This window comes from Syngnathus leptorhynchus, chromosome 10 (assembly GCF_054491065.1).
Source record: "Syngnathus leptorhynchus isolate UIUO chromosome 10, UIUO_Slep, whole genome shotgun sequence".
Lineage (NCBI taxonomy): Eukaryota > Metazoa > Chordata > Actinopteri > Syngnathiformes > Syngnathidae > Syngnathus > Syngnathus leptorhynchus.
In genome coordinates, this window is record NC_141204.1 from 3,976,438 (window position 1) to 4,002,128 (window position 25,691).

Sequence of the window (25,691 nt, forward strand, 5' to 3'; positions counted from 1 at the left end):
GTGCGCACACCCTCTTGTAACTGAGAATATTAGACATCAATCTGATAAATCACTTCATCAAATGAAACATTTTAGCATTGAGTGTATTTAAAAACGACATGGTGGGATTACACGAGAAAACATGTTGGGGGGCATGCGTGTCGTGGCGCATGTTCTTTGGCCTCCAGTCAAGGAGCGATGTCGACATAGAGAAAGAGTTTGGCTCAAGCTTTGCTACATGTCTCTGATTTGCTGCGTTAAAGTGTCGCGCTCAGAGAACACATGCCAGGAACATTTCAGATTACTGAAATCCAGAGTGCGGCGGCAAATGTACACAGCAGCAGAACGTGTACCTGGGCCTCCAGTGGGGACTTACCCGACTTAATCCACCTCTTAATTCCACCACTGTCACATCAAAATTACAGAAACTATCAACTAAACAAAAATGCACAACTGCTTAAAATGTAAAATGCAAATTATATATGCTGACATGACGGAAACACTGTGTAAAAAAAAAAAAGAAACTCCCATAATGATATGTGAACCAAGTAAAGATTTATAATTTTCTATGGATGCCACAAGGTGGCAGCAAAGCACTGCATTTGTCTAAATGAAGCCCTTAACTCTGGTATCTTTTTTGTCACTTGTTTTTGTTCAAATGAAGTTCCTCTACTCACTTGAGCAGAGTTCATTGGCACTAAAATGCTGCAAGATGATGGCAAATAACTACTTTTGTCTAAATGAAAATCTTAAACTTACTACAATGTTGTTCCTTAGTACAGACATGCCAACAAAGGGGTGGCAAAGCACTACTTTTGTCCAACCAAAACTCCTCAACTCACTTGAACCTTGGCACTAAAATGCAATAGCATAGAAGCAAATAACTATGTCTGCAAGATTGCGCCCAAGCACTACTTTCTGACAAATGTTGTATTCTGAACGAAAGATGACACTAAAAGAGCAAATATTTTGCATCACTTGTGTGAGCACAGGATCACACAGTCTGCCTGAGCACCTGTTGTCAAGATACCCAATTCATTTTTTGCCCATTTTGGATTATTATTGATAATCTCCAGTGTGGTTGGCCAAGGGCAGAGGTTCGCTTTTAGTCCCGGTCCACTCCAATAAAACTAGGTCATTCCTTTAATCTGACCACGGAGAGTACTGTGGGGTCACACCCTTTTTTCCTTCTTCATTAAAAAAAATAATAATAATAAATTGTAGAGTGCGCACACAGGGCATACACATAAATCCAGGCAATTCCAAAAGGAACCCAAGAGACTAGGGGTGTATGTATTTTGTTAATACATATATACAAATACGCCAATGATAGAAAAAATAAAAAGAGTCAAGTGCAGACCACGCAAGAATGGACTATTTAAAAGGCAAATACTTTTATTAACAAGTGAAAATGACCTAATGATGAAAACGTGCTCAGGACAGCAAGTGCTTAGAGTAACGTTTTCATACTATGTGTTGTCATAATCATTAATAAAACCAAACAAAAATGTTTATACATAATATGTTTTTCCAATCCATTGTTAAATAAAGGAGAATTTCTTCTAAATAGACGCTGTCTCAGATTCTTGTACACTGCTGCTCTCTAGCGTTCACAGATGGTACAGAACAATATGTAAAACACGGGATGGAAAGTGCCACGGGTGTCACGTGACTTCACCCACCCAAGACATCCCACGCACGTCGTCGTGTGACGTCACCAAGTCGCACTCTGTGGATCGTAGTCGTGTTTTGTGTGTGCTTGTGGGATCCACTCAGTTAATGCACACAGCATTAGACGAGAAAAAATAAGTTGTAGAGAGATAAAAGTTTTTTTTTTTTTTGCCGGCGAAACTTGTGGGAAAACTTTTCGCCAGTCTTGATCACAATTGGATTTTTTATTTTTTTTTAAATTAAAACTTCATCTCCGTCCGTGGATACCTCGTGGACACAATGAGGAAGCGTGTCAGTCCTTGCGGGGGACAATGCTGCAAGATGCTGCGTGGACGACGGTTCACCCACGAACACAAACCAACAGATCGCAATGTAAAGGTCGGTCATTATTAATCCGAAACTCAATCCCTAAATTATGAATATGCTATTCTGCCTACTTAACGTACCCTTTTTAAAAAAAATTCTAAAATCTATCCATTTCTTGAAGCGCATATCATCACCGCAAGTGTCACTTCATTCACAAATTACACATGCGCAGTACAAATAAATGTATATATAACGAGGATTATATGTGGAGATTCTCATGAATGGACGTTTCTTATAGTCTCGTTTACAGACGTCAATATCTGGCCAGATGTGTTGCACGAGTGCAAAAGCCTCACATTGGTGGCATTTGCAAATATTCATGAGTGCATTCATTCAAGGTGGAAATGTGTGAAATGCTTCTATTCAGTACCCCCTCCCCCTGTTTGCTAGCTATACAATGAAACGGGTAAACCCCCTTCCTCCCTCCCTCCATCCATCCATCCATCCAAGAATATGCAAATATACACGCACAAAAGCAGACACAAATGCACGAACACGAACATAGATTTCAGATTAGGATATTTAAATGTGAAAAGTAAATATTTCTTGTGAAAGAGGCAGAAAGAAGATTTGTTCTTTTTTTTTTTTCAAATTATGAGCGTTCATATAAATAAATGTGATGTGGTCTGTGGTTATGTGTGTATGTGTTTAGTCTATTTGATCCCACTCTGAACATAGAATAAAAAAAAAATAAGACTAGGAGCAGAATAAATATTCAGTGTAAATTTTAGACTGAAACACATTTGGAAGGATATTTACTCAAAAATAATTAACTTTTTTTTTTTAACCTAAAAAATTGTAAAAGTAAATTTGTTGTTTCAAGGTTGTAGAGTTCAAACATGCAGTTTGAAAGTTATTATTTGGGTCATTTTGAAAAAAATCCCCAAAATAATTCAAATTTCAATTAATCATTGGTTGCAACTTCAACTAATGGAAGAATTTCTTGTCTATGGATTTACAGCAAAATCCCAGAAAAAAAATAAACAGCCAAAGTTCCAGTGGGAATTCAGCTCAGTGTTTGCACTTGTTCAGGCAGCCATTAATGCAATTTGTAGCCAGATGATAAACAGACTGATGGCTGTTTCCGCTTGAGCAAATAGTCCGTTTTGCCAAACGCTCCAGCGACTCCTGAATATGTAAAAGTAGCCAAGCTCCGGTGCCTCGGTTGTGACGTGTTAAACTGAGATAATTGGGTGATTTTTTTTTTATTTACAGAGCACACAATCGGCCAACCAGGGACTGAAATTTGTAAATTTGTGTTTATGTATATGGTGAAAACTAATCGTTCTCTTGACGGGTCAAATTCTCTCTGGAAATTAGCCACGCTTTGTGATTAGCTGGCGACCAATCCAGGGTGTATTGCCGGACAGGTCACCCAAAAGAAAGGACCTTATCTGAATAACAAATGTTTATCAAACTAGCTTTCTCTTTTTTTTTTTGTACAGAATGACCCTGGAGTCTTTGTATGAGAAGTCCCTAAGAGCTGGAGTGGGCCAAACCAGAATTAAAAAAAAAAATGAAGTTCAAATATGCGGCGGTCTTCATCTTTATCGTGGCGTTGGTCATCATCGAAAAGGAAAGCAATATCATATCAAGGTAAGTCTTGCAGCTCAAAACTTTGAGCTACTTTTGAGTTCATGCAAAAATGGACCAACTGAAGGATTCTTATCTCTTCATCCATCCAACCTAACGTGATATATCTTCTCATCAGAATGTCGGATAAGATCCTTCAAAGACCAACTCCACAGCAGAGCACACAATCTTCACTGGATTACAGCAACACGACCCAAACAGAGCTCAACGTGATGCTCTCCAACGTTCTAGAAGAGAGTCGGAATCTAAGCGAAGAACTTCCAAATCGTGGCCAGAAGAACATCTTACTCATGGCCACCACGAGAACTGGATCTTCATTCATGGGGGAACTCTTTAACCAGCACGGAGAGAACATGTTCTACCTCTTTGAGCCTTTGTGGCATGTCGAAGACACTATGAAGACGACAAGGAACAGTAGTTTGTTGCCAGGGATTTATCGGGATGTACTCCGAGGTCTCTTCTTGTGTGACTTCACCCAACTAGAGAAGATCCTCTACCCCCCTGTCCAGGACCACGTGACCTCGTGGCTATTCCGCAGATATTCCAGTTTGTCCTTGTGTGAAGAGCAAGTCTGTAGCCCCTTCGTCAAGGAGGTTTTTGAGAGGTATGGCTGAAGATGTTTAGATAAGGACGTTTCTGATCTGACATGGCAAGATTTTGAATTTTGTTTGCTCTCCTTCTAGGCACCGCTGTAAAAATCGACAGTGCGGTCCCCTCAACCTGACCCTGGCTTCGCAGTCGTGCCTTTCTAAACAATACCGAGCCATTAAGTCCGTTCGAGTGCATCAGTTGGAAATGCTGCGCCCTCTGGTGGAGGACCCTCGCATGAACATCAAAATAATCCAGTTAGTCCGAGATCCACGTGCCATCGTGGTGTCACGCATGGTGGCCTTCTCTTTAAAGTACCAGACGTTGAAGCCTTCGGAGCAGGAGGGTCAGGTGCCCGAGAATGACGAAACGTGGAAAAACTTAAAAGGGAACTGCGACAACATGAAAAGGTCCGCCGAGTTGGGCCTGAGCCAACCTCGCTGGCTGAGGAGAAGCTACATGTTGGTGCGCTACGAAGACATCGCTCGCAACCCGATACAGAAAGCGGAGGAGATGTACAGATTCACGGGGATCCCGTTTAGCCCCAAAGCTCGCGAGTGGGTCATGAAAAACACCCAAACCACACAAAATGCCAAAGACTTCTTCTCCACCCAAAGAAATTCGTCAGAGCAGGCGGAGAAATGGAGATATGGAATTCCTTTCACATTAGCTCAGGCGGTACAGCGACTGTGCGGACCTACCATGAAACTGTTTGGCTACAAGTTTGTGGACGATGCAAAGACCCTCGTCAATAAATCCATCAGCTTGTGTGAGGACAAGACATTTCACTAAATTCTGGAGATTATGTCTTGAAGCCAAAACCAGGTGCTGTAGCGTTAACTGAGCGTCTCGATGGCGTATGAAGGTATCCACTGTGACTCGGCCTCAATGGCTGCATTGTGTTCACTTTGGCTCGGGTTCAGCTAACATTGCCCTTATTTGGCTAGCGAAAAGGAATATATATGCACCTCTATATACAGTCTCCTTGATTTTGTGAACATGAAAGCAGCCAACGTGGAAGCATTTAAAAACAAAATGGCTACAGTGAAGTCACAAGGGAGCCTGAAACAAGTCGTACAGTCGACTCATTCAATAACTCAAGCAGTCTTGTTGTCTCAAAGGTCAAGTGTGACTAAAAGACTTGACAAACCTACTCTGAAGTATGACTCCTATTTTAAAATGAGACCTGAAAAGTTGATCATTGTTTTGTAACTTTATTTTTGTTTTGGTAGCTCTCATTTAGATCTTTCAATAATATAGAAGGCCTATATGTCTTTTTATATTGTCTCTCTATTTCACAGATATTTATTTACCTAAAGAACAGGAGCTTCACTGTATGTGAATTTGGTATACTGTATCTACTGATGCATACTTTGACATAACACAAGCGCTACTTCACTGAATGCTCAGAATTGCCATGGATCCCGAAAAAGGGAGTGAGGCGGATAACCAGAGGAAGACAAGCAGCTCATTCAACTCTACATACTTTCGGCCTGTTTAATCCCTCAGTGGAGTGAAAGCACTTTAGAAAGCACAGCTGTTGATCAAGATGCCCCTTTACTTCCCAAACCCCCCCCCCACCCTGTTTGGATAATCCTTCCAATGTTGAAGAATTAGCCAGCCAAGCAACAGATGTGACCATTGAGTACAATATGGGGAAAAAGTCTAGTTTTTAATGTATGCTGGGTAAAAATGTCAATAAACGTATGATTGTCAAGCTTGTTTTGAATGGTTTTACAGTTTGTGTTGTATTACCAGAGACTTTAAGAGGATGCTACTCTTTATATAACCTTCAAATGATATTGACTTTACCTGTAAAGGTTATAGTTAATCCCGGAATTCCATATTATCCCTAATTTCATGTGACGAGCACACATTTCCGCTGTCACAAGACGTCTGACTGTATTCATGTTTAGCTCTCCACCTCTGGCAAACACACACATACACATCTACCTCTCTTTGAGCAATGTACTCCATCATGTTGGCCGCTCTACTTGCAAAGTAAACAAATGCTGTGGTTGGGTCAGAACACTGAGGTGCCTTACATGCCTCCAGAGCTGTCCTGGTTAACAGGGCCCTTGTGTTTGGAACTCGACTCTGCTAAACTTTGCATGGATATCAGGTATACACATAGAAAGAAAGCATGACATTGGAATAGTAAATGCGGTTAGTTAATTCAACCCTTCCCTAAGGCCTTTACTTACTTTACTTTTGAGTGCAACTGGGTTCACCTCACACACCGTTTTAGTATTTTACATTTGTTTTTGTTCTTTTATCAGCCAGTGACTCAGTTCACATAATCATAATCTATGATTATGTGTACCACTGGTACCCTAGTGGCGTGATAGTGTCTTACTAGTTAACAGACTTGCTCGTCCTTGTTGGTCCAGCAGAGGGAGGCAGAGTACACCGTGGCATTGCAGAAATGTCTGCACATGATGTGTTTTGTACGTGGCCACCACATGTTTGCATGTATGAGGACAGTTCCATCTTTTGGTGCAGCAAACTTAATTAACATGTTGCTTTCCAATTAACGTCGTTTCCTCGGTTGTGTTTAACTGGAACTAGTTACTCTAACAAGTTTTAAGTAACACCTGAAAATGGCGGTGTACCTAATAGAGTGTCCAAGTGACGTCACAGATCAAACAGCCAATCAAAAAGTGGGGGTGAGGGCGGGTGTGGCACTTTTCACTTTTTGATAACTTTTGACCATAATTTTTCCCTAATCAAGTGGCCTGTCATTAGGTACACCTGAAAATGGCGGTGTACCTAATAATGTGTCCGAGTGACGTCACAGATCCAACAGCCAATCAGAAAGTGGGGGGTTGTTCGGGTGTGGCACTTTTCACTTTCACTTAAGCTTTGACCATGATTTTTCCCTAATGAAGTGGCCTGTCATTAGGTACACCTGAAAATGGCGGTGTACCTAATGGAGTGTCCGAGTGACGTCACAGATCAACCAGCCAATCAGAAAGTGGGGGGTTGTTCGGGTGTGGCACTTTTCACTTTCACTTAAGCTTTGACCATGATTTTTCCCTAATGAAGTGGCCTGTCATTAGGTACACCTGAAAATGGCGGTGTACCTAATGGAGTGTCCGAGTGACGTCACAGATCCAACAGCCAATCAGAAAGTGGGGGGTTGTTTGGGTGTGGCACTTTTCACTTTCAGTTAAGGTTTGGCCATGATTTTTCCCTAATGAAGTGGCCTGTTATTAGGTACACCTGAAAATGGCGGTGTACCTAATGGAGTGTCCGAGTGACGTCACAGATCAACCAGCCAATCAGAAAGTGGGGGGTTGTTCGGGTGTGGCACTTTTCACTTTCACTTAAGCTTTGACCATGATTTTTCCCTAATGAAGTGGCCTGTCATTAGGTACACCTGAAAATGGCGGTGTACCTAATGGAGTGTCCGAGTGACGTCACAGATCGAACAGCCAATCAGAAAGTGGGGGGTTGTTTGGGTGTGGCACTTTTCACTTTCAGTTAAGCTTTGGCCATGATTTTTCCCTAATGAAGTGGCCTGTTATTAGGTACACCTGAAAATGGCGGTGTACCTAATGGAGTGTCCGAGTGACGTCACAGATCCAACAGCCAATCAGAAAGTGGGGGGTTGTTTGGGTGTGGCACTTTTCACTTTCAGTTAAGCTTTGGCCATGATTTTTCCCTAATGAAGTGGCCTGTTATTAGGTACACCTGAAAATGGCGGTGTACCTAATGGAGTGTCCGAGTGACGTCACAGATCAACCAGCCAATCAGAAAGTGGGGGGTTGTTCGGGTGTGGCACTTTTCACTTTCACTTAAGCTTTGACCATGATTTTTCCCTAATGAAGTGGCCTGTCATTAGGTACACCTGAAAATGGCGGTGTACCTAATGGAGTGTCCGAGTGACGTCACAGATCCAACAGCCAATCAGAAAGTGGGGGGTTGTTTGGGTGTGGCACTTTTCACTTTCAGTTAAGGTTTGGCCATGATTTTTCCCTAATGAAGTGGCCTGTTATTAGGTACACCTGAAAATGGCGGTGTACCTAATGGAGTGTCCGAGTGACGTCACAGATCAACCAGCCAATCAGAAAGTGGGGGGTTGTTCGGGTGTGGCACTTTTCACTTTCACTTAAGCTTTGACCATGATTTTTCCCTAATGAAGTGGCCTGTCATTAGGTACACCTGAAAATGGCGGTGTACCTAATGGAGTGTCCGAGTGACGTCACAGATCGAACAGCCAATCAGAAAGTGGGGGGTTGTTTGGGTGTGGCACTTTTCACTTTCAGTTAAGCTTTGGCCATGATTTTTCCCTAATGAAGTGGCCTGTTATTAGGTACACCTGAAAATGGCGGTGTACCTAATGGAGTGTCCGAGTGACGTCACAGATCCAACAGCCAATCAGAAAGTGGGGGGTTGTTTGGGTGTGGCACTTTTCACTTTCAGTTAAGCTTTGGCCATGATTTTTCCCTAATGAAGTGGCCTGTTATTAGGTACACCTGAAAATGGCGGTGTACCTAATGGAGTGTCCGAGTGACGTCACAGATCAACCAGCCAATCAGAAAGTGGGGGGTTGTTCGGGTGTGGCACTTTTCACTTTCACTTAAGCTTTGACCATGATTTTTCCCTAATGAAGTGGCCTGTCATTAGGTACACCTGAAAATGGCGGTGTACCTAATGGAGTGTCCGAGTGACGTCACAGATCGAACAGCCAATCAGAAAGTGGGGGGTTGTTTGGGTGTGGCACTTTTTACTTTCAGTTAAGCTTTGGCCATGATTTTTCCCTAATGAAGTGGCCTGTTATTAGGTACACCTGAAAATGGCGGTGTACCTAATGGAGTGTCCGAGTGACGTCACAGATCAAACAGCCAATCAGAAAGTGGGGGTGAGGGCGGTTGTGGCACTTTACGGTGAAGCGTTTTCCCTAATGAAGTGGCCTGTAATCAGGGACACCTGTGTCCGTGTGACGTCACAGATCAACCAGCCAATCAGAAAGTGGGGGGTTGTTCGGGTGTGGCACTTTTCACTTTCACTTAAGCTTTGACCATGATTTTTCCCTAATGAAGTGGCCTGTCATTAGGTACACCTGAAAATGGCGGTGTACCTAATGGAGTGTCCGAGTGACGTCACAGATCCAACAGCCAATCAGAAAGTGGGGGGTTGTTTGGGTGTGGCACTTTTCACTTTCAGTTAAGCTTTGACCATGATTTTTCCCTAATGAAGTGGCCTGTTATTAGGTACACCTGAAAATGGCGGTGTACCTAATGGAGTGTCCGAGTGACGTCACAGATCAACCAGCCAATCAGAAAGTGGGGGGTTGTTCGGGTGTGGCACTTTTCACTTTCACTTAAGCTTTGACCATGATTTTTCCCTAATGAAGTGGCCTGTCATTAGGTACACCTGAAAATGGCGGTGTACCTAATGGAGTGTCCGAGTGACGTCACAGATCGAACAGCCAATCAGAAAGTGGGGGGTTGTTTGGGTGTGGCACTTTTTACTTTCAGTTAAGCTTTGGCCATGATTTTTCCCTAATGAAGTGGCCTGTTATTAGGTACACCTGAAAATGGCGGTGTACCTAATGGAGTGTCCGAGTGACGTCACAGATCAAACAGCCAATCAGAAAGTGGGGGTGAGGGCGGTTGTGGCACTTTACGGTGAAGCGTTTTCCCTAATGAAGTGGCCTGTAATCAGGGACACCTGTGTCCGTGTGACGTCACAGATCAACCAGCCAATCAGAAAGTGGGGGGTTGTTCGGGTGTGGCACTTTTCACTTTCACTTAAGCTTTGACCATGATTTTTCCCTAATGAAGTGGCCTGTCATTAGGTACACCTGAAAATGGCGGTGTACCTAATGGAGTGTCCGAGTGACGTCACAGATCCAACAGCCAATCAGAAAGTGGGGGGTTGTTTGGGTGTGGCACTTTTCACTTTCAGTTAAGGTTTGGCCATGATTTTTCCCTAATGAAGTGGCCTGTTATTAGGTACACCTGAAAATGGCGGTGTACCTAATGGAGTGTCCGAGTGACGTCACAGATCAACCAGCCAATCAGAAAGTGGGGGGTTGTTCGGGTGTGGCACTTTTCACTTTCACTTAAGCTTTGACCATGATTTTTCCCTAATGAAGTGGCCTGTCATTAGGTACACCTGAAAATGGCGGTGTACCTAATGGAGTGTCCGAGTGACGTCACAGATCGAACAGCCAATCAGAAAGTGGGGGGTTGTTTGGGTGTGGCACTTTTCACTTTCAGTTAAGCTTTGGCCATGATTTTTCCCTAATGAAGTGGCCTGTTATTAGGTACACCTGAAAATGGCGGTGTACCTAATGGAGTGTCCGAGTGACGTCACAGATCCAACAGCCAATCAGAAAGTGGGGGGTTGTTTGGGTGTGGCACTTTTCACTTTCAGTTAAGCTTTGGCCATGATTTTTCCCTAATGAAGTGGCCTGTTATTAGGTACACCTGAAAATGGCGGTGTACCTAATGGAGTGTCCGAGTGACGTCACAGATCAACCAGCCAATCAGAAAGTGGGGGGTTGTTCGGGTGTGGCACTTTTCACTTTCACTTAAGCTTTGACCATGATTTTTCCCTAATGAAGTGGCCTGTCATTAGGTACACCTGAAAATGGCGGTGTACCTAATGGAGTGTCCGAGTGACGTCACAGATCGAACAGCCAATCAGAAAGTGGGGGGTTGTTTGGGTGTGGCACTTTTTACTTTCAGTTAAGCTTTGGCCATGATTTTTCCCTAATGAAGTGGCCTGTTATTAGGTACACCTGAAAATGGCGGTGTACCTAATGGAGTGTCCGAGTGACGTCACAGATCAAACAGCCAATCAGAAAGTGGGGGTGAGGGCGGTTGTGGCACTTTACGGTGAAGCGTTTTCCCTAATGAAGTGGCCTGTAATCAGGGACACCTGTGTCCGTGTGACGTCACAGATCAACCAGCCAATCAGAAAGTGGGGGGTTGTTCGGGTGTGGCACTTTTCACTTTCACTTAAGCTTTGACCATGATTTTTCCCTAATGAAGTGGCCTGTCATTAGGTACACCTGAAAATGGCGGTGTACCTAATGGAGTGTCCGAGTGACGTCACAGATCCAACAGCCAATCAGAAAGTGGGGGGTTGTTTGGGTGTGGCACTTTTCACTTTCAGTTAAGCTTTGACCATGATTTTTCCCTAATGAAGTGGCCTGTTATTAGGTACACCTGAAAATGGCGGTGTACCTAATGGAGTGTCCGAGTGACGTCACAGATCAACCAGCCAATCAGAAAGTGGGGGGTTGTTCGGGTGTGGCACTTTTCACTTTCACTTAAGCTTTGACCATGATTTTTCCCTAATGAAGTGGCCTGTCATTAGGTACACCTGAAAATGGCGGTGTACCTAATGGAGTGTCCGAGTGACGTCACAGATCGAACAGCCAATCAGAAAGTGGGGGGTTGTTTGGGTGTGGCACTTTTTACTTTCAGTTAAGCTTTGGCCATGATTTTTCCCTAATGAAGTGGCCTGTTATTAGGTACACCTGAAAATGGCGGTGTACCTAATGGAGTGTCCGAGTGACGTCACAGATCAAACAGCCAATCAGAAAGTGGGGGTGAGGGCGGTTGTGGCACTTTACGGTGAAGCGTTTTCCCTAATGAAGTGGCCTGTAATCAGGGACACCTGTGTCCGTGTGACGTCACAGATCAACCAGCCAATCAGAAAGTGGGGGGTTGTTCGGGTGTGGCACTTTTCACTTTCACTTAAGCTTTGACCATGATTTTTCCCTAATGAAGTGGCCTGTCATTAGGTACACCTGAAAATGGCGGTGTACCTAATGGAGTGTCCGAGTGACGTCACAGATCCAACAGCCAATCAGAAAGTGGGGGGTTGTTCGGGTGTGGCACTTTTCACTTTCACTTAAGCTTTGACCATGATTTTTCCCTAATGAAGTGGCCTGTCATTAGGTACAGCTGAAAATGGCGGTGTACCTAATGGAGTGTCCGAGTGACGTCACAGATCCAACAGCCAATCAGAAAGTGGGGGGTTGTTCGGGTGTGGCACTTTTCACTTTCACTTAAGCTTTGACCATGATTTTTCCCTAATGAAGTGGCCTGTCATTAGGTACACCTGAAAATGGCGGTGTACCTAATGGAGTGTCCGAGTGACGTCACAGATCCAACAGCCAATCAGAAAGTGGGGGGTTGTTCGGGTGTGGCACTTTTCACTTTCACTTAAGCTTTGACCATGATTTTTCCCTAATGAAGTGGCCTGTCATTAGGTACACCTGAAAATGGCGGTGTACCTAATAATGTGTCCGAGTGACGTCACAGATCCAACAGCCAATCAGAAAGTGGGGGGTTGTTCGGGTGTGGCACTTTTCACTTTCACTTAAGCTTTGACCATGATTTTTCCCTAATGAAGTGGCCTGTCATTAGGTACAGCTGAAAATGGCGGTGTACCTAATGGAGTGTCCGAGTGACGTCACAGATCCAACAGCCAATCAGAAAGTGGGGGGTTGTTCGGGTGTGGCACTTTTCACTTTCACTTAAGCTTTGACCATGATTTTTCCCTAATGAAGTGGCCTGTCATTAGGTACACCTGAAAATGGCGGTGTACCTAATGGAGTGTCCGAGTGACGTCACAGATCCAACAGCCAATCAGAAAGTGGGGGTGAGGGCGGGTGTGGCACTTTTCACTTTTTGTTAACTTTTGACCATGATTTTTCCCTAATGAAGTGGCCTGTCATTAGGTACACCTGAAAATGGCGGTGTACCTAATGGAGTGTCCGAGTGACGTCACAGATCGAACAGCCAATCAGAAAGTGGGGGGTTGTTTGGGTGTGGCACTTTTTACTTTCAGTTAAGCTTTGGCCATGATTTTTCCCTAATGAAGTGGCCTGTTATTAGGTACACCTGAAAATGGCGGTGTACCTAATGGAGTGTCCGAGTGACGTCACAGATCAAACAGCCAATCAGAAAGTGGGGGTGAGGGCGGTTGTGGCACTTTACGGTGAAGCGTTTTCCCTAATGAAGTGGCCTGTAATCAGGGACACCTGTGTCCGTGTGACGTCACAGATCAACCAGCCAATCAGAAAGTGGGGGGTTGTTCGGGTGTGGCACTTTTCACTTTCACTTAAGCTTTGACCATGATTTTTCCCTAATGAAGTGGCCTGTCATTAGGTACACCTGAAAATGGCGGTGTACCTAATGGAGTGTCCGAGTGACGTCACAGATCCAACAGCCAATCAGAAAGTGGGGGGTTGTTCGGGTGTGGCACTTTTCACTTTCACTTAAGCTTTGACCATGATTTTTCCCTAATGAAGTGGCCTGTCATTAGGTACAGCTGAAAATGGCGGTGTACCTAATGGAGTGTCCGAGTGACGTCACAGATCCAACAGCCAATCAGAAAGTGGGGGGTTGTTCGGGTGTGGCACTTTTCACTTTCACTTAAGCTTTGACCATGATTTTTCCCTAATGAAGTGGCCTGTCATTAGGTACACCTGAAAATGGCGGTGTACCTAATGGAGTGTCCGAGTGACGTCACAGATCCAACAGCCAATCAGAAAGTGGGGGGTTGTTCGGGTGTGGCACTTTTCACTTTCACTTAAGCTTTGACCATGATTTTTCCCTAATGAAGTGGCCTGTCATTAGGTACACCTGAAAATGGCGGTGTACCTAATAATGTGTCCGAGTGACGTCACAGATCCAACAGCCAATCAGAAAGTGGGGGGTTGTTCGGGTGTGGCACTTTTCACTTTCACTTAAGCTTTGACCATGATTTTTCCCTAATGAAGTGGCCTGTCATTAGGTACAGCTGAAAATGGCGGTGTACCTAATGGAGTGTCCGAGTGACGTCACAGATCCAACAGCCAATCAGAAAGTGGGGGGTTGTTCGGGTGTGGCACTTTTCACTTTCACTTAAGCTTTGACCATGATTTTTCCCTAATGAAGTGGCCTGTCATTAGGTACACCTGAAAATGGCGGTGTACCTAATGGAGTGTCCGAGTGACGTCACAGATCCAACAGCCAATCAGAAAGTGGGGGTGAGGGCGGGTGTGGCACTTTTCACTTTTTGTTAACTTTTGACCATGATTTTTCCCTAATGAAGTGGCCTGTCATTAGGTACACCTGAAAATGGCGGTGTACCTAATGGAGTGTCCGAGTGACGTCACAGATCGAACAGCCAATCAGAAAGTGGGGGGTTGTTTGGGTGTGGCACTTTTTACTTTCAGTTAAGCTTTGGCCATGATTTTTCCCTAATGAAGTGGCCTGTTATTAGGTACACCTGAAAATGGCGGTGTACCTAATGGAGTGTCCGAGTGACGTCACAGATCAAACAGCCAATCAGAAAGTGGGGGTGAGGGCGGTTGTGGCACTTTACGGTGAAGCGTTTTCCCTAATGAAGTGGCCTGTAATCAGGGACACCTGTGTCCGTGTGACGTCACAGATCAACCAGCCAATCAGAAAGTGGGGGGTTGTTCGGGTGTGGCACTTTTCACTTTCACTTAAGCTTTGACCATGATTTTTCCCTAATGAAGTGGCCTGTCATTAGGTACACCTGAAAATGGCGGTGTACCTAATGGAGTGTCCGAGTGACGTCACAGATCCAACAGCCAATCAGAAAGTGGGGGGTTGTTCGGGTGTGGCACTTTTCACTTTCACTTAAGCTTTGACCATGATTTTTCCCTAATGAAGTGGCCTGTCATTAGGTACAGCTGAAAATGGCGGTGTACCTAATGGAGTGTCCGAGTGACGTCACAGATCCAACAGCCAATCAGAAAGTGGGGGGTTGTTCGGGTGTGGCACTTTTCACTTTCACTTAAGCTTTGACCATGATTTTTCCCTAATGAAGTGGCCTGTCATTAGGTACACCTGAAAATGGCGGTGTACCTAATGGAGTGTCCGAGTGACGTCACAGATCCAACAGCCAATCAGAAAGTGGGGGGTTGTTCGGGTGTGGCACTTTTCACTTTCACTTAAGCTTTGACCATGATTTTTCCCTAATGAAGTGGCCTGTCATTAGGTACACCTGAAAATGGCGGTGTACCTAATAATGTGTCCGAGTGACGTCACAGATCCAACAGCCAATCAGAAAGTGGGGGGTTGTTCGGGTGTGGCACTTTTCACTTTCACTTAAGCTTTGACCATGATTTTTCCCTAATGAAGTGGCCTGTCATTAGGTACAGCTGAAAATGGCGGTGTACCTAATGGAGTGTCCGAGTGACGTCACAGATCCAACAGCCAATCAGAAAGTGGGGGGTTGTTCGGGTGTGGCACTTTTCACTTTCACTTAAGCTTTGACCATGATTTTTCCCTAATGAAGTGGCCTGTCATTAGGTACACCTGAAAATGGCGGTGTACCTAATGGAGTGTCCGAGTGACGTCACAGATCCAACAGCCAATCAGAAAGTGGGGGTGAGGGCGGGTGTGGCACTTTTCACTTTTTGTTAACTTTTGACCATGATTTTTCCCTAATGAAGTGGCCTGTGATTAGGAACACCTAAAGATGGCGGTGTCATGGAAGGTATATGGTTTTATCAATCAGCTGACAAGCGAATAGTGTAGATAAGAATAGATCAATGCCAAAATGGTTTACTGGGGGAGCACCAAGTGACCATGTTGCAAATTTTCCCAGGGTAAAAAGTTCAACATCCCACTGAGGTTTGAACACACATCTCTGGGTTCAGCGTCCAGAGTGCTAACCACTACACCATGGTACCCTGGCTTGTAAGTCATGGAAGGTATATGGTATTATCGATCAGCCGACCGAATAGTATATATAATAGCTAAGAATAGATCAATGCCAAAATGGTTTACTGGGGGAGCATTAAGGGTATATGTTTCAAATTTTCCCAGGCTGAAAAGTTACACATTCCACTGAGATTCGAACTCGCATCACTGGGGTCAGAGTCCAGAGCACTAACCACTACACTATGGTACCCTGACTTGTATACCATGGAAGATATATGCTCTAGTAGCACTGATGTGCCGTGAGATTGAAGCACAACACATTAATTGACAAACACATTTTTTTTATTGGACGTTGGAACAGAGTACTGGCATTTACATTCATTTCAATACATTTGGGATTTTGAGGCAACTGGATTCAATTACATTTTTGGGACACTTTCAACGATTGAAAAAAAAACACAGAGAAGGTTCTACTGAGCGTCACCTAATCTCCAGTCATCTTCTCAGGGCATCTTTTGTCACTGAGGCCACAGAGCCGACCTTCTCAAGTTGCTCTGGCCGCCGATTTCTCCCCATATAAATCTTGCTTTGCATAATTCAAGGACCCGCTCATTCTTTTTAAGACTTTCCCCTTCAGAGAGAACCCGAGAGGTAAGTCCCGAGCTTGTGCACCAAACAAAACCGCGTGGCTCGAAAAATAATAACGTTGCAATTTTAATCGGACTACCGGTGGCTGCTTTATAATAGATGAGAAGTTGATCGCGGGGTCATTGCGACTACAAAGCAAGTTTATTATTGGAGAGACTTATTTGGTTCACTGTAAGACATGGTCACATGGATTGAAAATATTGATGGTATCTATCAACGGTATCAATATTTCTCCACTTGGAGTAGTGAGATTGCCTCACATCCCCAAGAGCTGACAGCTGTCTGCACGTTAGTCACACGCATACAGTTCCGTGTTGTGCTATTTTGACAGATGCTTCACAGAGGTTTGCCTATGTCGCTGTGTGTGTGAGACAAGTCTTCTCTTCCTCCTGGGGATCAATGTCTGTCCTGTTCTATCTGATGTTTATCTGCAGGTGATCAATCACATTGGACAGCTTGTGGGTTAGAGTTACCGCCAGGTAAGGATTAAAGGGAAGGCAGGAAGAGGTTTAATTGGGATGATTTGGATTGAGAATAATAGAAACTTGAGGAATTTTTGGGTATGGTATTTATTCAAAGCATGGACTGTATTGTACTTGATATCTGAATCTCTGCCCACAAATACTGTATTTGATAAAAGTAGGCAATCAGAATTATCCCCATCGGATTGCACCAGTTACAACCTCAAAGCATTGGATTGAAAAATTCAAATGAAACATTTGCAGTTTCTTTCATATTTGGTTTGGTGTACCTCAGGGCACGATGTTCAGCCCCTTATCCATCACAATAAACGTGGTGAAAGTAAACAACACGGATGGCAGATCACGATAAATGTTGTTTTGCTCGTCAAAACACGTCGTCGGTCACAAATCATAACATTTAGAACACATTGATATTTTCATAGGACTTTATATTTATTGCTTATTTGTCAGTCACCCATCTGGCTAAAGATTTTGATACAATATCTACATCAAATACCAATTTGTGTGCTTAAAATATTTACATTTTTATAAGCGTAAATAAATGTTTTCCTTCTTTTGCCCACTTAAAAAGAAGTGATTGATGACGAGTCTGCTCTCAGTAAATGGATGTAAAGGCAGGATATTCAGCTTTCAAATAAAGTGTCAGTAATCCTCTTCAGCCTCTTCAAGTGATGTTTTTGGCCCGAGGAAATGCGGCTGGGCCAGATTCCTCTTCCTCATCTCTCAATCGTTGACACAGCAAATAAACAGAGCCGTGGCAACTTTATCTCTTACTTCCTTCTACATTGTTTCCTTGACGTGTTTCTGAAGGTACTTGGGCAGAGGCGAGAAAAGGCCAGATGTATTTCTTCGCTAACAAGCCCCGTGGGGAGGGGTAGAGGGGGTCAGCTAAGGACTGAAGGTTAAGTGCATGTATTAATACTCACAAAAAAGCAACTTAACACCTCAGGATAGGATGATATTGCATACGTTTTCTCTCAGGCACTCAATTTAAACGCCCCTTTAAAGGGTCAAAGTCAAGTTTCGTGAAAGATGGTGTTGGACGTATCTGTAAAAAAGAAAGAGAAAAAAAGATTAGTTGTCAAGGCTGATCTTTAAATTTCCACTTTTAAATTTGGTGTTAAACTAAATAGGGTTCCACCATCTAGTGGTCATAGGTGAAATTACAACAAAAATAAACAAAGGGGAAATAAAAATTCTGGATCTTGAACCTGTGAATGAGTGGGAGATTACTGACATATTTTAATTGAAAAAAAGTGTGCGTATATATTCCACAAAAAAAAAAATGTCGAACGAGTTAAAGAGTGCAAAACAAGGTAAAGCAGCCTTGGGAGAAATGAGCACCGGCTCATGTCACACACTGCAGTATTCACCAACATCTAATTGCTGGCTATTGTCTTCATTTGACTTTTCACCTCTCTCATAAATTATGCCTCGGGATACTTGAACCGACACCACCTGCCCGCCACCCCTCGTCTCGTCTCAAAGGACACCGTGGGATTTTCCAACTTGAAAGAAAAGTAACATCTCACCAAACGTCACATATTGTTCTAATAACCACAGTCATTGTGAACGACTAGAATATGGAATAAAATCGGATTTTTTTTTTTTAATCATAGATATGTTTCAAGGATATGTAACGTTTTAATGCAAGACGTGTTAGCTTTAAGATAATTTCTAATCACTAGAGGGCAGCATTGCCTGAACATGCCTTCGAGCTCTATTACTTATTGTATGATGATATAAAGTCCATATTTATTCACGACAATTTTTTTTTATAGCATCTCTTGTAATTGACAAATCGGCTTCTTCCAGGACCAATCATAGGACACACAGTACATATACTTTTAGGTTTATTCCTTATCCGCCTGTCTTTTCTTATTCTGGTATATAAAATATAATGGATGACGAGGGAAATTTGAACAATGATCACAATTAGAAGCAAAATAGAAAAATATATGGATTCACTATTTTCTTGTGGGTCTGATCTTGCAATTCCAGCATATGCCCGCTAAGGGACAGCAGAGGTCTACAACAGAGAGCATGAGGAACACTGTTAGGAACAGAAGATCAAAGTTTAACAGGCAACTTCAAATGAATCAGTTTGCTATATTTACGATAAAGAAAATGTGGAGCCAGTGTTACTGGGTGGGCTGCTTGGTCCACTCACTTCAAGAGTTCTTTTTATAAAGCTAGGGAGTCAAATTAAGAAATAAAAGAAAATGGGGGTGGTGGGCTCTGTCTGTCTGTCTGGGGGCCAGACTGCGGGATTCAAATGTGATTAATAAAGAGTCGCGACAGTGTCGGGCCAGTGGAGGCAGACCTTGGGCCACATGAAAGTGGGAACGCTCCCCTTCAGCTGTCAGCAGTTTTTAATGTGAATGGACATACTGAGAGTGTGACTTCATCATTGTGAAAGTTTTTTTTTTTTTTTGAACGGGGTCACATGGTAGCATAAAGGAGGAAAATGTAAAGTAATTAATTCTCGGTGTAAAAAAAAAAAAGCAAAACAGTCTTCAATCAGAATGACTTGAGTTGCCGTCATTGCTTCCTAATGTGCTTTTTGATTGGTGGAGTGGTTATTTTACAGAAACGATGTCCACCGTTGTAGGTCTCTTGTCCAAAACAGTCATCTTTAGCCTTTACAAAGCAGAGTAATTGAACGGAGCCGTGATCTTTCCTCGCCTGTAGTTATTTGACGACGTCAGTTTCACAACAAAAATTGAAATGCACCCACCCCCTCCTTCCCTCCTTCTCACCGACCGCCCCCCCCTCCTCACTCATGTTCTCATTCCGGCAAAAGGTCAGAAATTCAATCACGGCCGCTGCGGCTATAACAATATATGTATGGGAAGGGGCTACCGGTGTTAACTCTCGTCAAATTCCTGGGCTGCCTGTGGTCATTTTGCCAAGAACAGAGCGACGGCTCTCTCTGGAGTTAGCCATTAATTCCGAGAAAACATTCTTTTTATTCCTGACTCATAGAAGGAGCTCAGACACGTACTAATAAATGTCATTTTTTTTATCATCATGATTGCTGCACTGTAAAAAAAAAAAACTTGTCTTTTTTGTAGGATAAAAATATGAATTATTAAATGTAGTGTGCAAAATAATTTTCTTCCAGTAAAATTTCATAAATTTGATTGCGAGTCATTTTCCTCGATGTGTCTTTGGTTATGATTCATATTGCCGCCACTTGTTAGGGGTGGGGGAGTCCAACGGAGGCCGTGACAGTGCATTAATGAGGCTGTTTACTTCAAACTCAACTTCACTTCCTGGTTTTGCCTCCCTCTCGACCTTCCCACCCAAAACAACAAAACTGGCTTCGGCTTCATTATAATTCCAAGCTCTTGTTGAAAGTGAAACATTGTGGCTTCCGTGTTACTGTGATGACAGACAATGCAAACGGGTTATAGTGGGCAAAGAAAATGAAAGTGAAAAGTAAGGTCATTCCCATAAAACATCACTTAGTATCCAAAGAATGTTTTTTTTTTTTTCTGTTCACAATTACCCCCGAGTATCCCTCCCTTGCTATATTTTTGTCAGTGACTCAGATTTTGTTTCTAAGATGCTTCAGTTGTCCATTGTGTGGTTCATATGTTGTAATGAGCTGCTTGAAGGTTTATGATGAATAATAATATGAATTAAAATAATCTAAATTTTAAAGGAATGAAATTGGTGGTTAAAAAAAATCTGAAAATAGTCTTTTATCTAAATTGATAGATTTATTTTTTCATTGTTGTCAAGTAACTTAATATAAAAAAATATAACATTAAGATTGTTTTAAGATGTGTGTGGTTTTTTTTTCCAAATTTAATACAGAGTACCACTTTGTCCATCCACGATAGAACAAATTGTGCAATACAGTATATACACACTTTTCAAATACATCATACTTGTTTGATTGAAATTTACTTGGATAAATATAACATCTTTCCCTCATCAAAATGAGTTTTGTATCATTATTACGACATCATCGGGAAAAAAAGCCAGATAACTTTTAACCTTGGCAAAATAGTCTCTTTAAAAGAAAATAACTATAAACAACCCTTCCACTTACCCAAAATAAATAAAAAAAATATGAATTTGTCTTTGTGACCAGACTTCTTAACTGTTTCATTTCGATAGCATTTATGGACACATTATTTTTCATAAACACTACATTTATAGGTTGGCATTGCACCGACGTCGTACAATATTAGACAGTCTTCGTTTTTTACAGCAAATCTTTTATACAAAACGTCCAAATATACTATACTTAAACTGTACAAATTTTTGTTTCCCCAACAATTTAAAAGAAGCGGCACAAGTCGACGTCATTGGCCATAAAATGCAAATCATCTCCACTAACAAGAACGATAAACAATACAATTAGCCAAATCAGCATAGCGCCGCATGCTAGTCACCATAAATAATTCACAATGCAATTAAGAAAAAAAAAAATGAAAAATACAAAAAGGAATGTATTGTGGCTATTGAGCACAAGGTCGAGTTGCTTTTTTTTTTTTCCTCCTCCTGCGTGTGTGCGAGGTGATGAGTTGTTACGCGGGGGGGAATTGATGTGGTTTGGTGCGATGTGGTATTTACATCAAGCCTCATTAGAGATTTACTGCTCGCTCGCTGCGACGCGTTCATGAGGTCAACATGGTGGAAAAGAGGCACTAACGCAGCGCTGTCAACCACCCGGCGACAGACAAAACAAATACAAGCCGCCCAAAGGGCTCATATAACAAGCGTGTTGTTGTTTGATGGCCAAAAAAACCCCAATGTTTTACTATTTACTACTTTTTGCTCCTTTGTCAGTATGTTTAACATTCTTCGCTCGATTTATAATCTTGTGTGTTGTTGTATGCGTTGCTGCTCGGTGTGTTTTAAAGCAGTTATTTGAAGGTTTCGAATTAATGTGACATGCTAATTTCCATTAGCACGTCTATTAGGTTTTGCATCATATGTTAGCAATAAGCTAGGGGATTTTTGTTTAATGGAATGAATAAATCGGTTTGGTTGATTCCAATGCTTAATAATCATCTTTTTAGAATATAACAGAACCATTAACCACTTTACTGCTGTAAAGTTCTAATTCTTAAATTCGTTTTTTTTAAATACATTTTAATTTTAATAAAAGACAGGCGCATTTTTCCAGATGATTTTGGTCGAACAATGTGTGAGCAAAAACACAAACTCTCAAACATAAAGAGTGGAGCAACACATGTAGACAAATAAAACAAAACTCTCATGTATTATTTGTCCTTTGCAAACAACAAATAATATCTGTATTATACTGCCCCCAGGTGGCCGACGCACGCACAGCAGAAGGGGCAGCACGATGCCCATTGAATTGAAGCAAAAACGTTCTTTCTATTATGTCACTACTGTGTTTTTTATAACTCGTAGAGGCCCAGAACGAGCTCGATAATATGAAGGCGACGCTCCCAAAAACATCAATATCAGCACGGCCCGCTTTCGGCTCCTGTGGCCAGCGTTTGTGCAAACAGCAGAAAGTTGCGGCGTGTGAAGGGTAATGGGACATCCAGCGCCAGGGGACAGCAGGCGGCCGAGAAAGAAAGAAAGAAAGAAAGAAAGATGAAGTCATCTCGGGAAACAAGTAGACACACTCCACTTTGGAGTTTTGCCCCAAACAAGATTAAAGTGGCATTATTCTATGAGATTGTGGCAACAGTATTAATCTTACACATCAGAGAGGCGGAGGGCAGACAAACAAGGGGGCCGGCTGCCCGGGAATGAACGGCCAGACATTTTTTATTTTGTCACTGTTGGAGTTAACAAGTGGTCGTGAGAGTGCAATCATCTCTGGGTGAAAAGGGCCATTACATGAGGCCGTTTTTAACACTTGCTGTTTGGGGGGGGGGGGGGATGAGTTCGAAATAGTGTTCGCTACAATATTAAATACACAAGCATAATTGGAATTATCAACCAGACCGAACTGAATTGTTATACAAGATGCATATCGAAATGTCTTTTATGAGAGACCCACACCAGGTCTAAATTAATTATCATTTATTATTGACAAATAATTTGTTGCTTCTTTAAATTTGATTATATTGAATACTTTTGGCTTTGGAAATGTTGAATTTGTTGTTTGATTTTATTATACAGGACAAAAGCTACAACCATACCAAATCAAATCGAAATCGTAGAGTATCGTACACATGGTATCGCGATACGTATCGATCGGTCTGTTACTGGACAGATAACGCTTCTCTGTGGTGTGCCACGTTGAAAAGGAATACGACTTATCCCCGGAGTATCTTTCCACACAAATATCTTTACTTCTACCTAAGTGTGAGTATTTTTGCCACCTTTAATCTAGTGTCATTTTTCACCGGTTTCGAAAGCCACAAGCAGAATCGGAAACTGTGTGTGTGTCACCATATTGCTCTTTGGGCGCTTGTCGGACATGGCGGTCTCCCTTGCCCTGTGGTCTCTTCTCTAGGGTGCAAGTGGTCTGACTCACCCCCCCCCCCCCTCACCCCACCCCACCCTACTGGGCGCTTGGGGAGGTAGTTTAACACAATGTAAAGGCTTCAACTGAGCAGCACACACAAACTGTTTTCTCTCCACAAAGAGATTGGTTCCACCAAATGTCATAAGCCTTTAATGAGATAGCTGATCTGTACAAGAGAAGAAAAGAGCGGGTATAAAAAGCTTCCCCTGTCCAGACAGTGGCTATTTGAGCCAATGAGGGGGGGGGGGGGGGGGGTTGCCAACATGACACTGCTGCTCAATTAATTGGTGAAAAAGTGAAAATCCAATTAATGTGTATCAAGCTGGCAGTTTTGCATGATGATGGCTCATTAGGAGACCAAGCTGAGGCTGAGTCAAAAGGACAGAGGGGCTTCAAACCCAACTCATTAAAGCTCGGGCCCTCTCAGTGGGACTGGCTCATTTATGCAACAGGTTGGAGACAAAATCCCAATGTAACGCTTGTTCTATAGATTGAAAAGTCATGAATGAGCACTAAACGGAGCAGGCGGAGTTGATTTTGCGTTTCTTGAGGCAATGTTGTTCAATCAACTAATGGTTTGGATAACTTGGCAGTATAATACAAAAACAATTATACTGGATGAATATTACTGGACATAAAAAGTGGAAAAAAAAATGCAAAATTAGCTAATAACAATTGGAAAAATATACCCAAAAGATTTTTTTTCTTATTGTCATCCTGTGTGTTTTTTTTCTGTCAAAAGTGACAGTATGCTTCTGTTTCTCTCAATTGACGAAACGAAAAATAAAACAGCATAGTATTGCGATAATTTGCCTGTATGCTAGCTAATAGCTTTTGTTAGCCTCACGGGAAAGCGGTTAGTTTGGGACAAAAAAATAAATACTCAAGTAAATTATAACTACCCTAAAAATTAAGCACGGTCAGCAAATTCAGCCTAACCCAATTTGTGCTAATGGCATTTGAAACCCATGAAAGATCACACTTGGTGATCTTTTAGTGAGCATCAACGCTCAACGTGCCTTTTTGTTAACCGTTAACCCAAAACATCCATTCAGAGTTCACACTGGAGGGGCCTTGCATCGCTTTGCCCGTTTAAATATTAGCAAGCTCTTAATGAAGTGTATAGTTGGATGCTTCTGTGATGACAAGAATGGATGGCCAAATTTTGTAGGGACATGTTTTGTTTTTTTAAACGTAAGAACTTCAGGTAAAAAAAAATCTCCGTACCTTTTTAAAATAAAATAATGAGTAAGTATAGTCAGTTTAAATTAAATGTAAAAATTGAAATTAATACTCTCATTTAGTTATATATATATTTTTTCCCGCAACATTAATGCCATATTTTTTCTTTTTTTTGAACAGCTTCAGGTCAAAATGGCGTGAAGCTCTGCCTGGCGCACGTGCGCTGATGCATTGTTTATTTACCCAAACAGCTGTTAAGTTGTAATTGCAAGTGCAAACATTGCATGTGTAATTTGTCACAAAACAGTGCAAGACGTTCCATCATCACAGAGAAGAAGAAACACACTTCTGATTAATGACCGAAGTGGAAACGAACAATTTTGTCAATGACACCGAATCGCTCGCGAGAAATAATTCATTTGTTATATTGAACGTGAAAAAAAAAAAAAAAAAAAAGACAGATTATTGCGTGTGAAATAGTAACGTTTTGCATGGGTGGCTTTCAGAGGACGTGTATTATTGATCCTGCGTGACAATTATTTCATATAATAGCCGTCTAAATGTTCACAATTGCGCCGGCGTGCGAGCCCAGGCGCTCGCTCACGCTGAAGTGTATAGAAACAATAGTTACGACTCTCTGGGGACAATGAGAAGACACTTCATCAGCGACTCTTTTTACAAGCTGAAAATAAAACATTGCTGTGAATCAATAAGCTGCCATCAAGGGAAGGGTGAAGGCTGGAGGTCACCCTGCGTGGGAGCTGATTGGTTAATGGGGGCCAATAGCATTCATTAGTTGATTAAGTGTCGAAGGAGATGCATGGTTTAAAAGCACTGATGCCAGTAATGTGTTAAATCAAAAAATAAAAGAAATAATAGAAAAAAAATTTGAATATTTAAACGAATACATTTTGGATAAATTTAATCCGCAAAAAATGAGGAGCTATTTGAATTGACGCACGAATAGAAATGCAACAAATAAAAAAGAAGGAAACAAATAATCATTAAAACCAAGATACAAAATAGAAACACAATTTTTCCGCCCTCATTTTCTCATATCTGGACACTACA

At 42.3% G+C, this 25,691-nt stretch overlaps 1 protein-coding gene and 1 long non-coding RNA gene across 2 annotated transcripts in view; one reads left to right on the forward strand and one right to left on the reverse strand.

Moving 5' to 3' along the window:
- The first annotated feature begins 1,678 nt into the window (after positions 1-1,678).
- On the forward strand, positions 1,679-5,895 carry chst3a (carbohydrate (chondroitin 6) sulfotransferase 3a). The gene is made up of 4 exons (XM_085922092.1): positions 1,679-2,028; positions 3,462-3,612; positions 3,728-4,213; positions 4,293-5,895. Exons 2-4 carry the CDS (start codon positions 3,533-3,535, stop codon positions 4,987-4,989), a joined length of 1,263 nt encoding a protein of 420 aa, XP_085778218.1. The 5' UTR covers positions 1,679-2,028; positions 3,462-3,532; the 3' UTR covers positions 4,990-5,895.
- Positions 5,896-17,465: 11,570 nt separating this feature from the next.
- LOC147050011 (uncharacterized) overlaps positions 17,466-25,691 on the reverse strand; it is a 38,810-nt gene continuing 30,584 nt past the window's right edge. The window contains exon 4 of the long non-coding RNA XR_015067373.1: positions 17,466-18,020. This is a non-coding gene — a long non-coding RNA (uncharacterized LOC147050011). The remainder of the gene's footprint in view (positions 18,021-25,691) is intronic.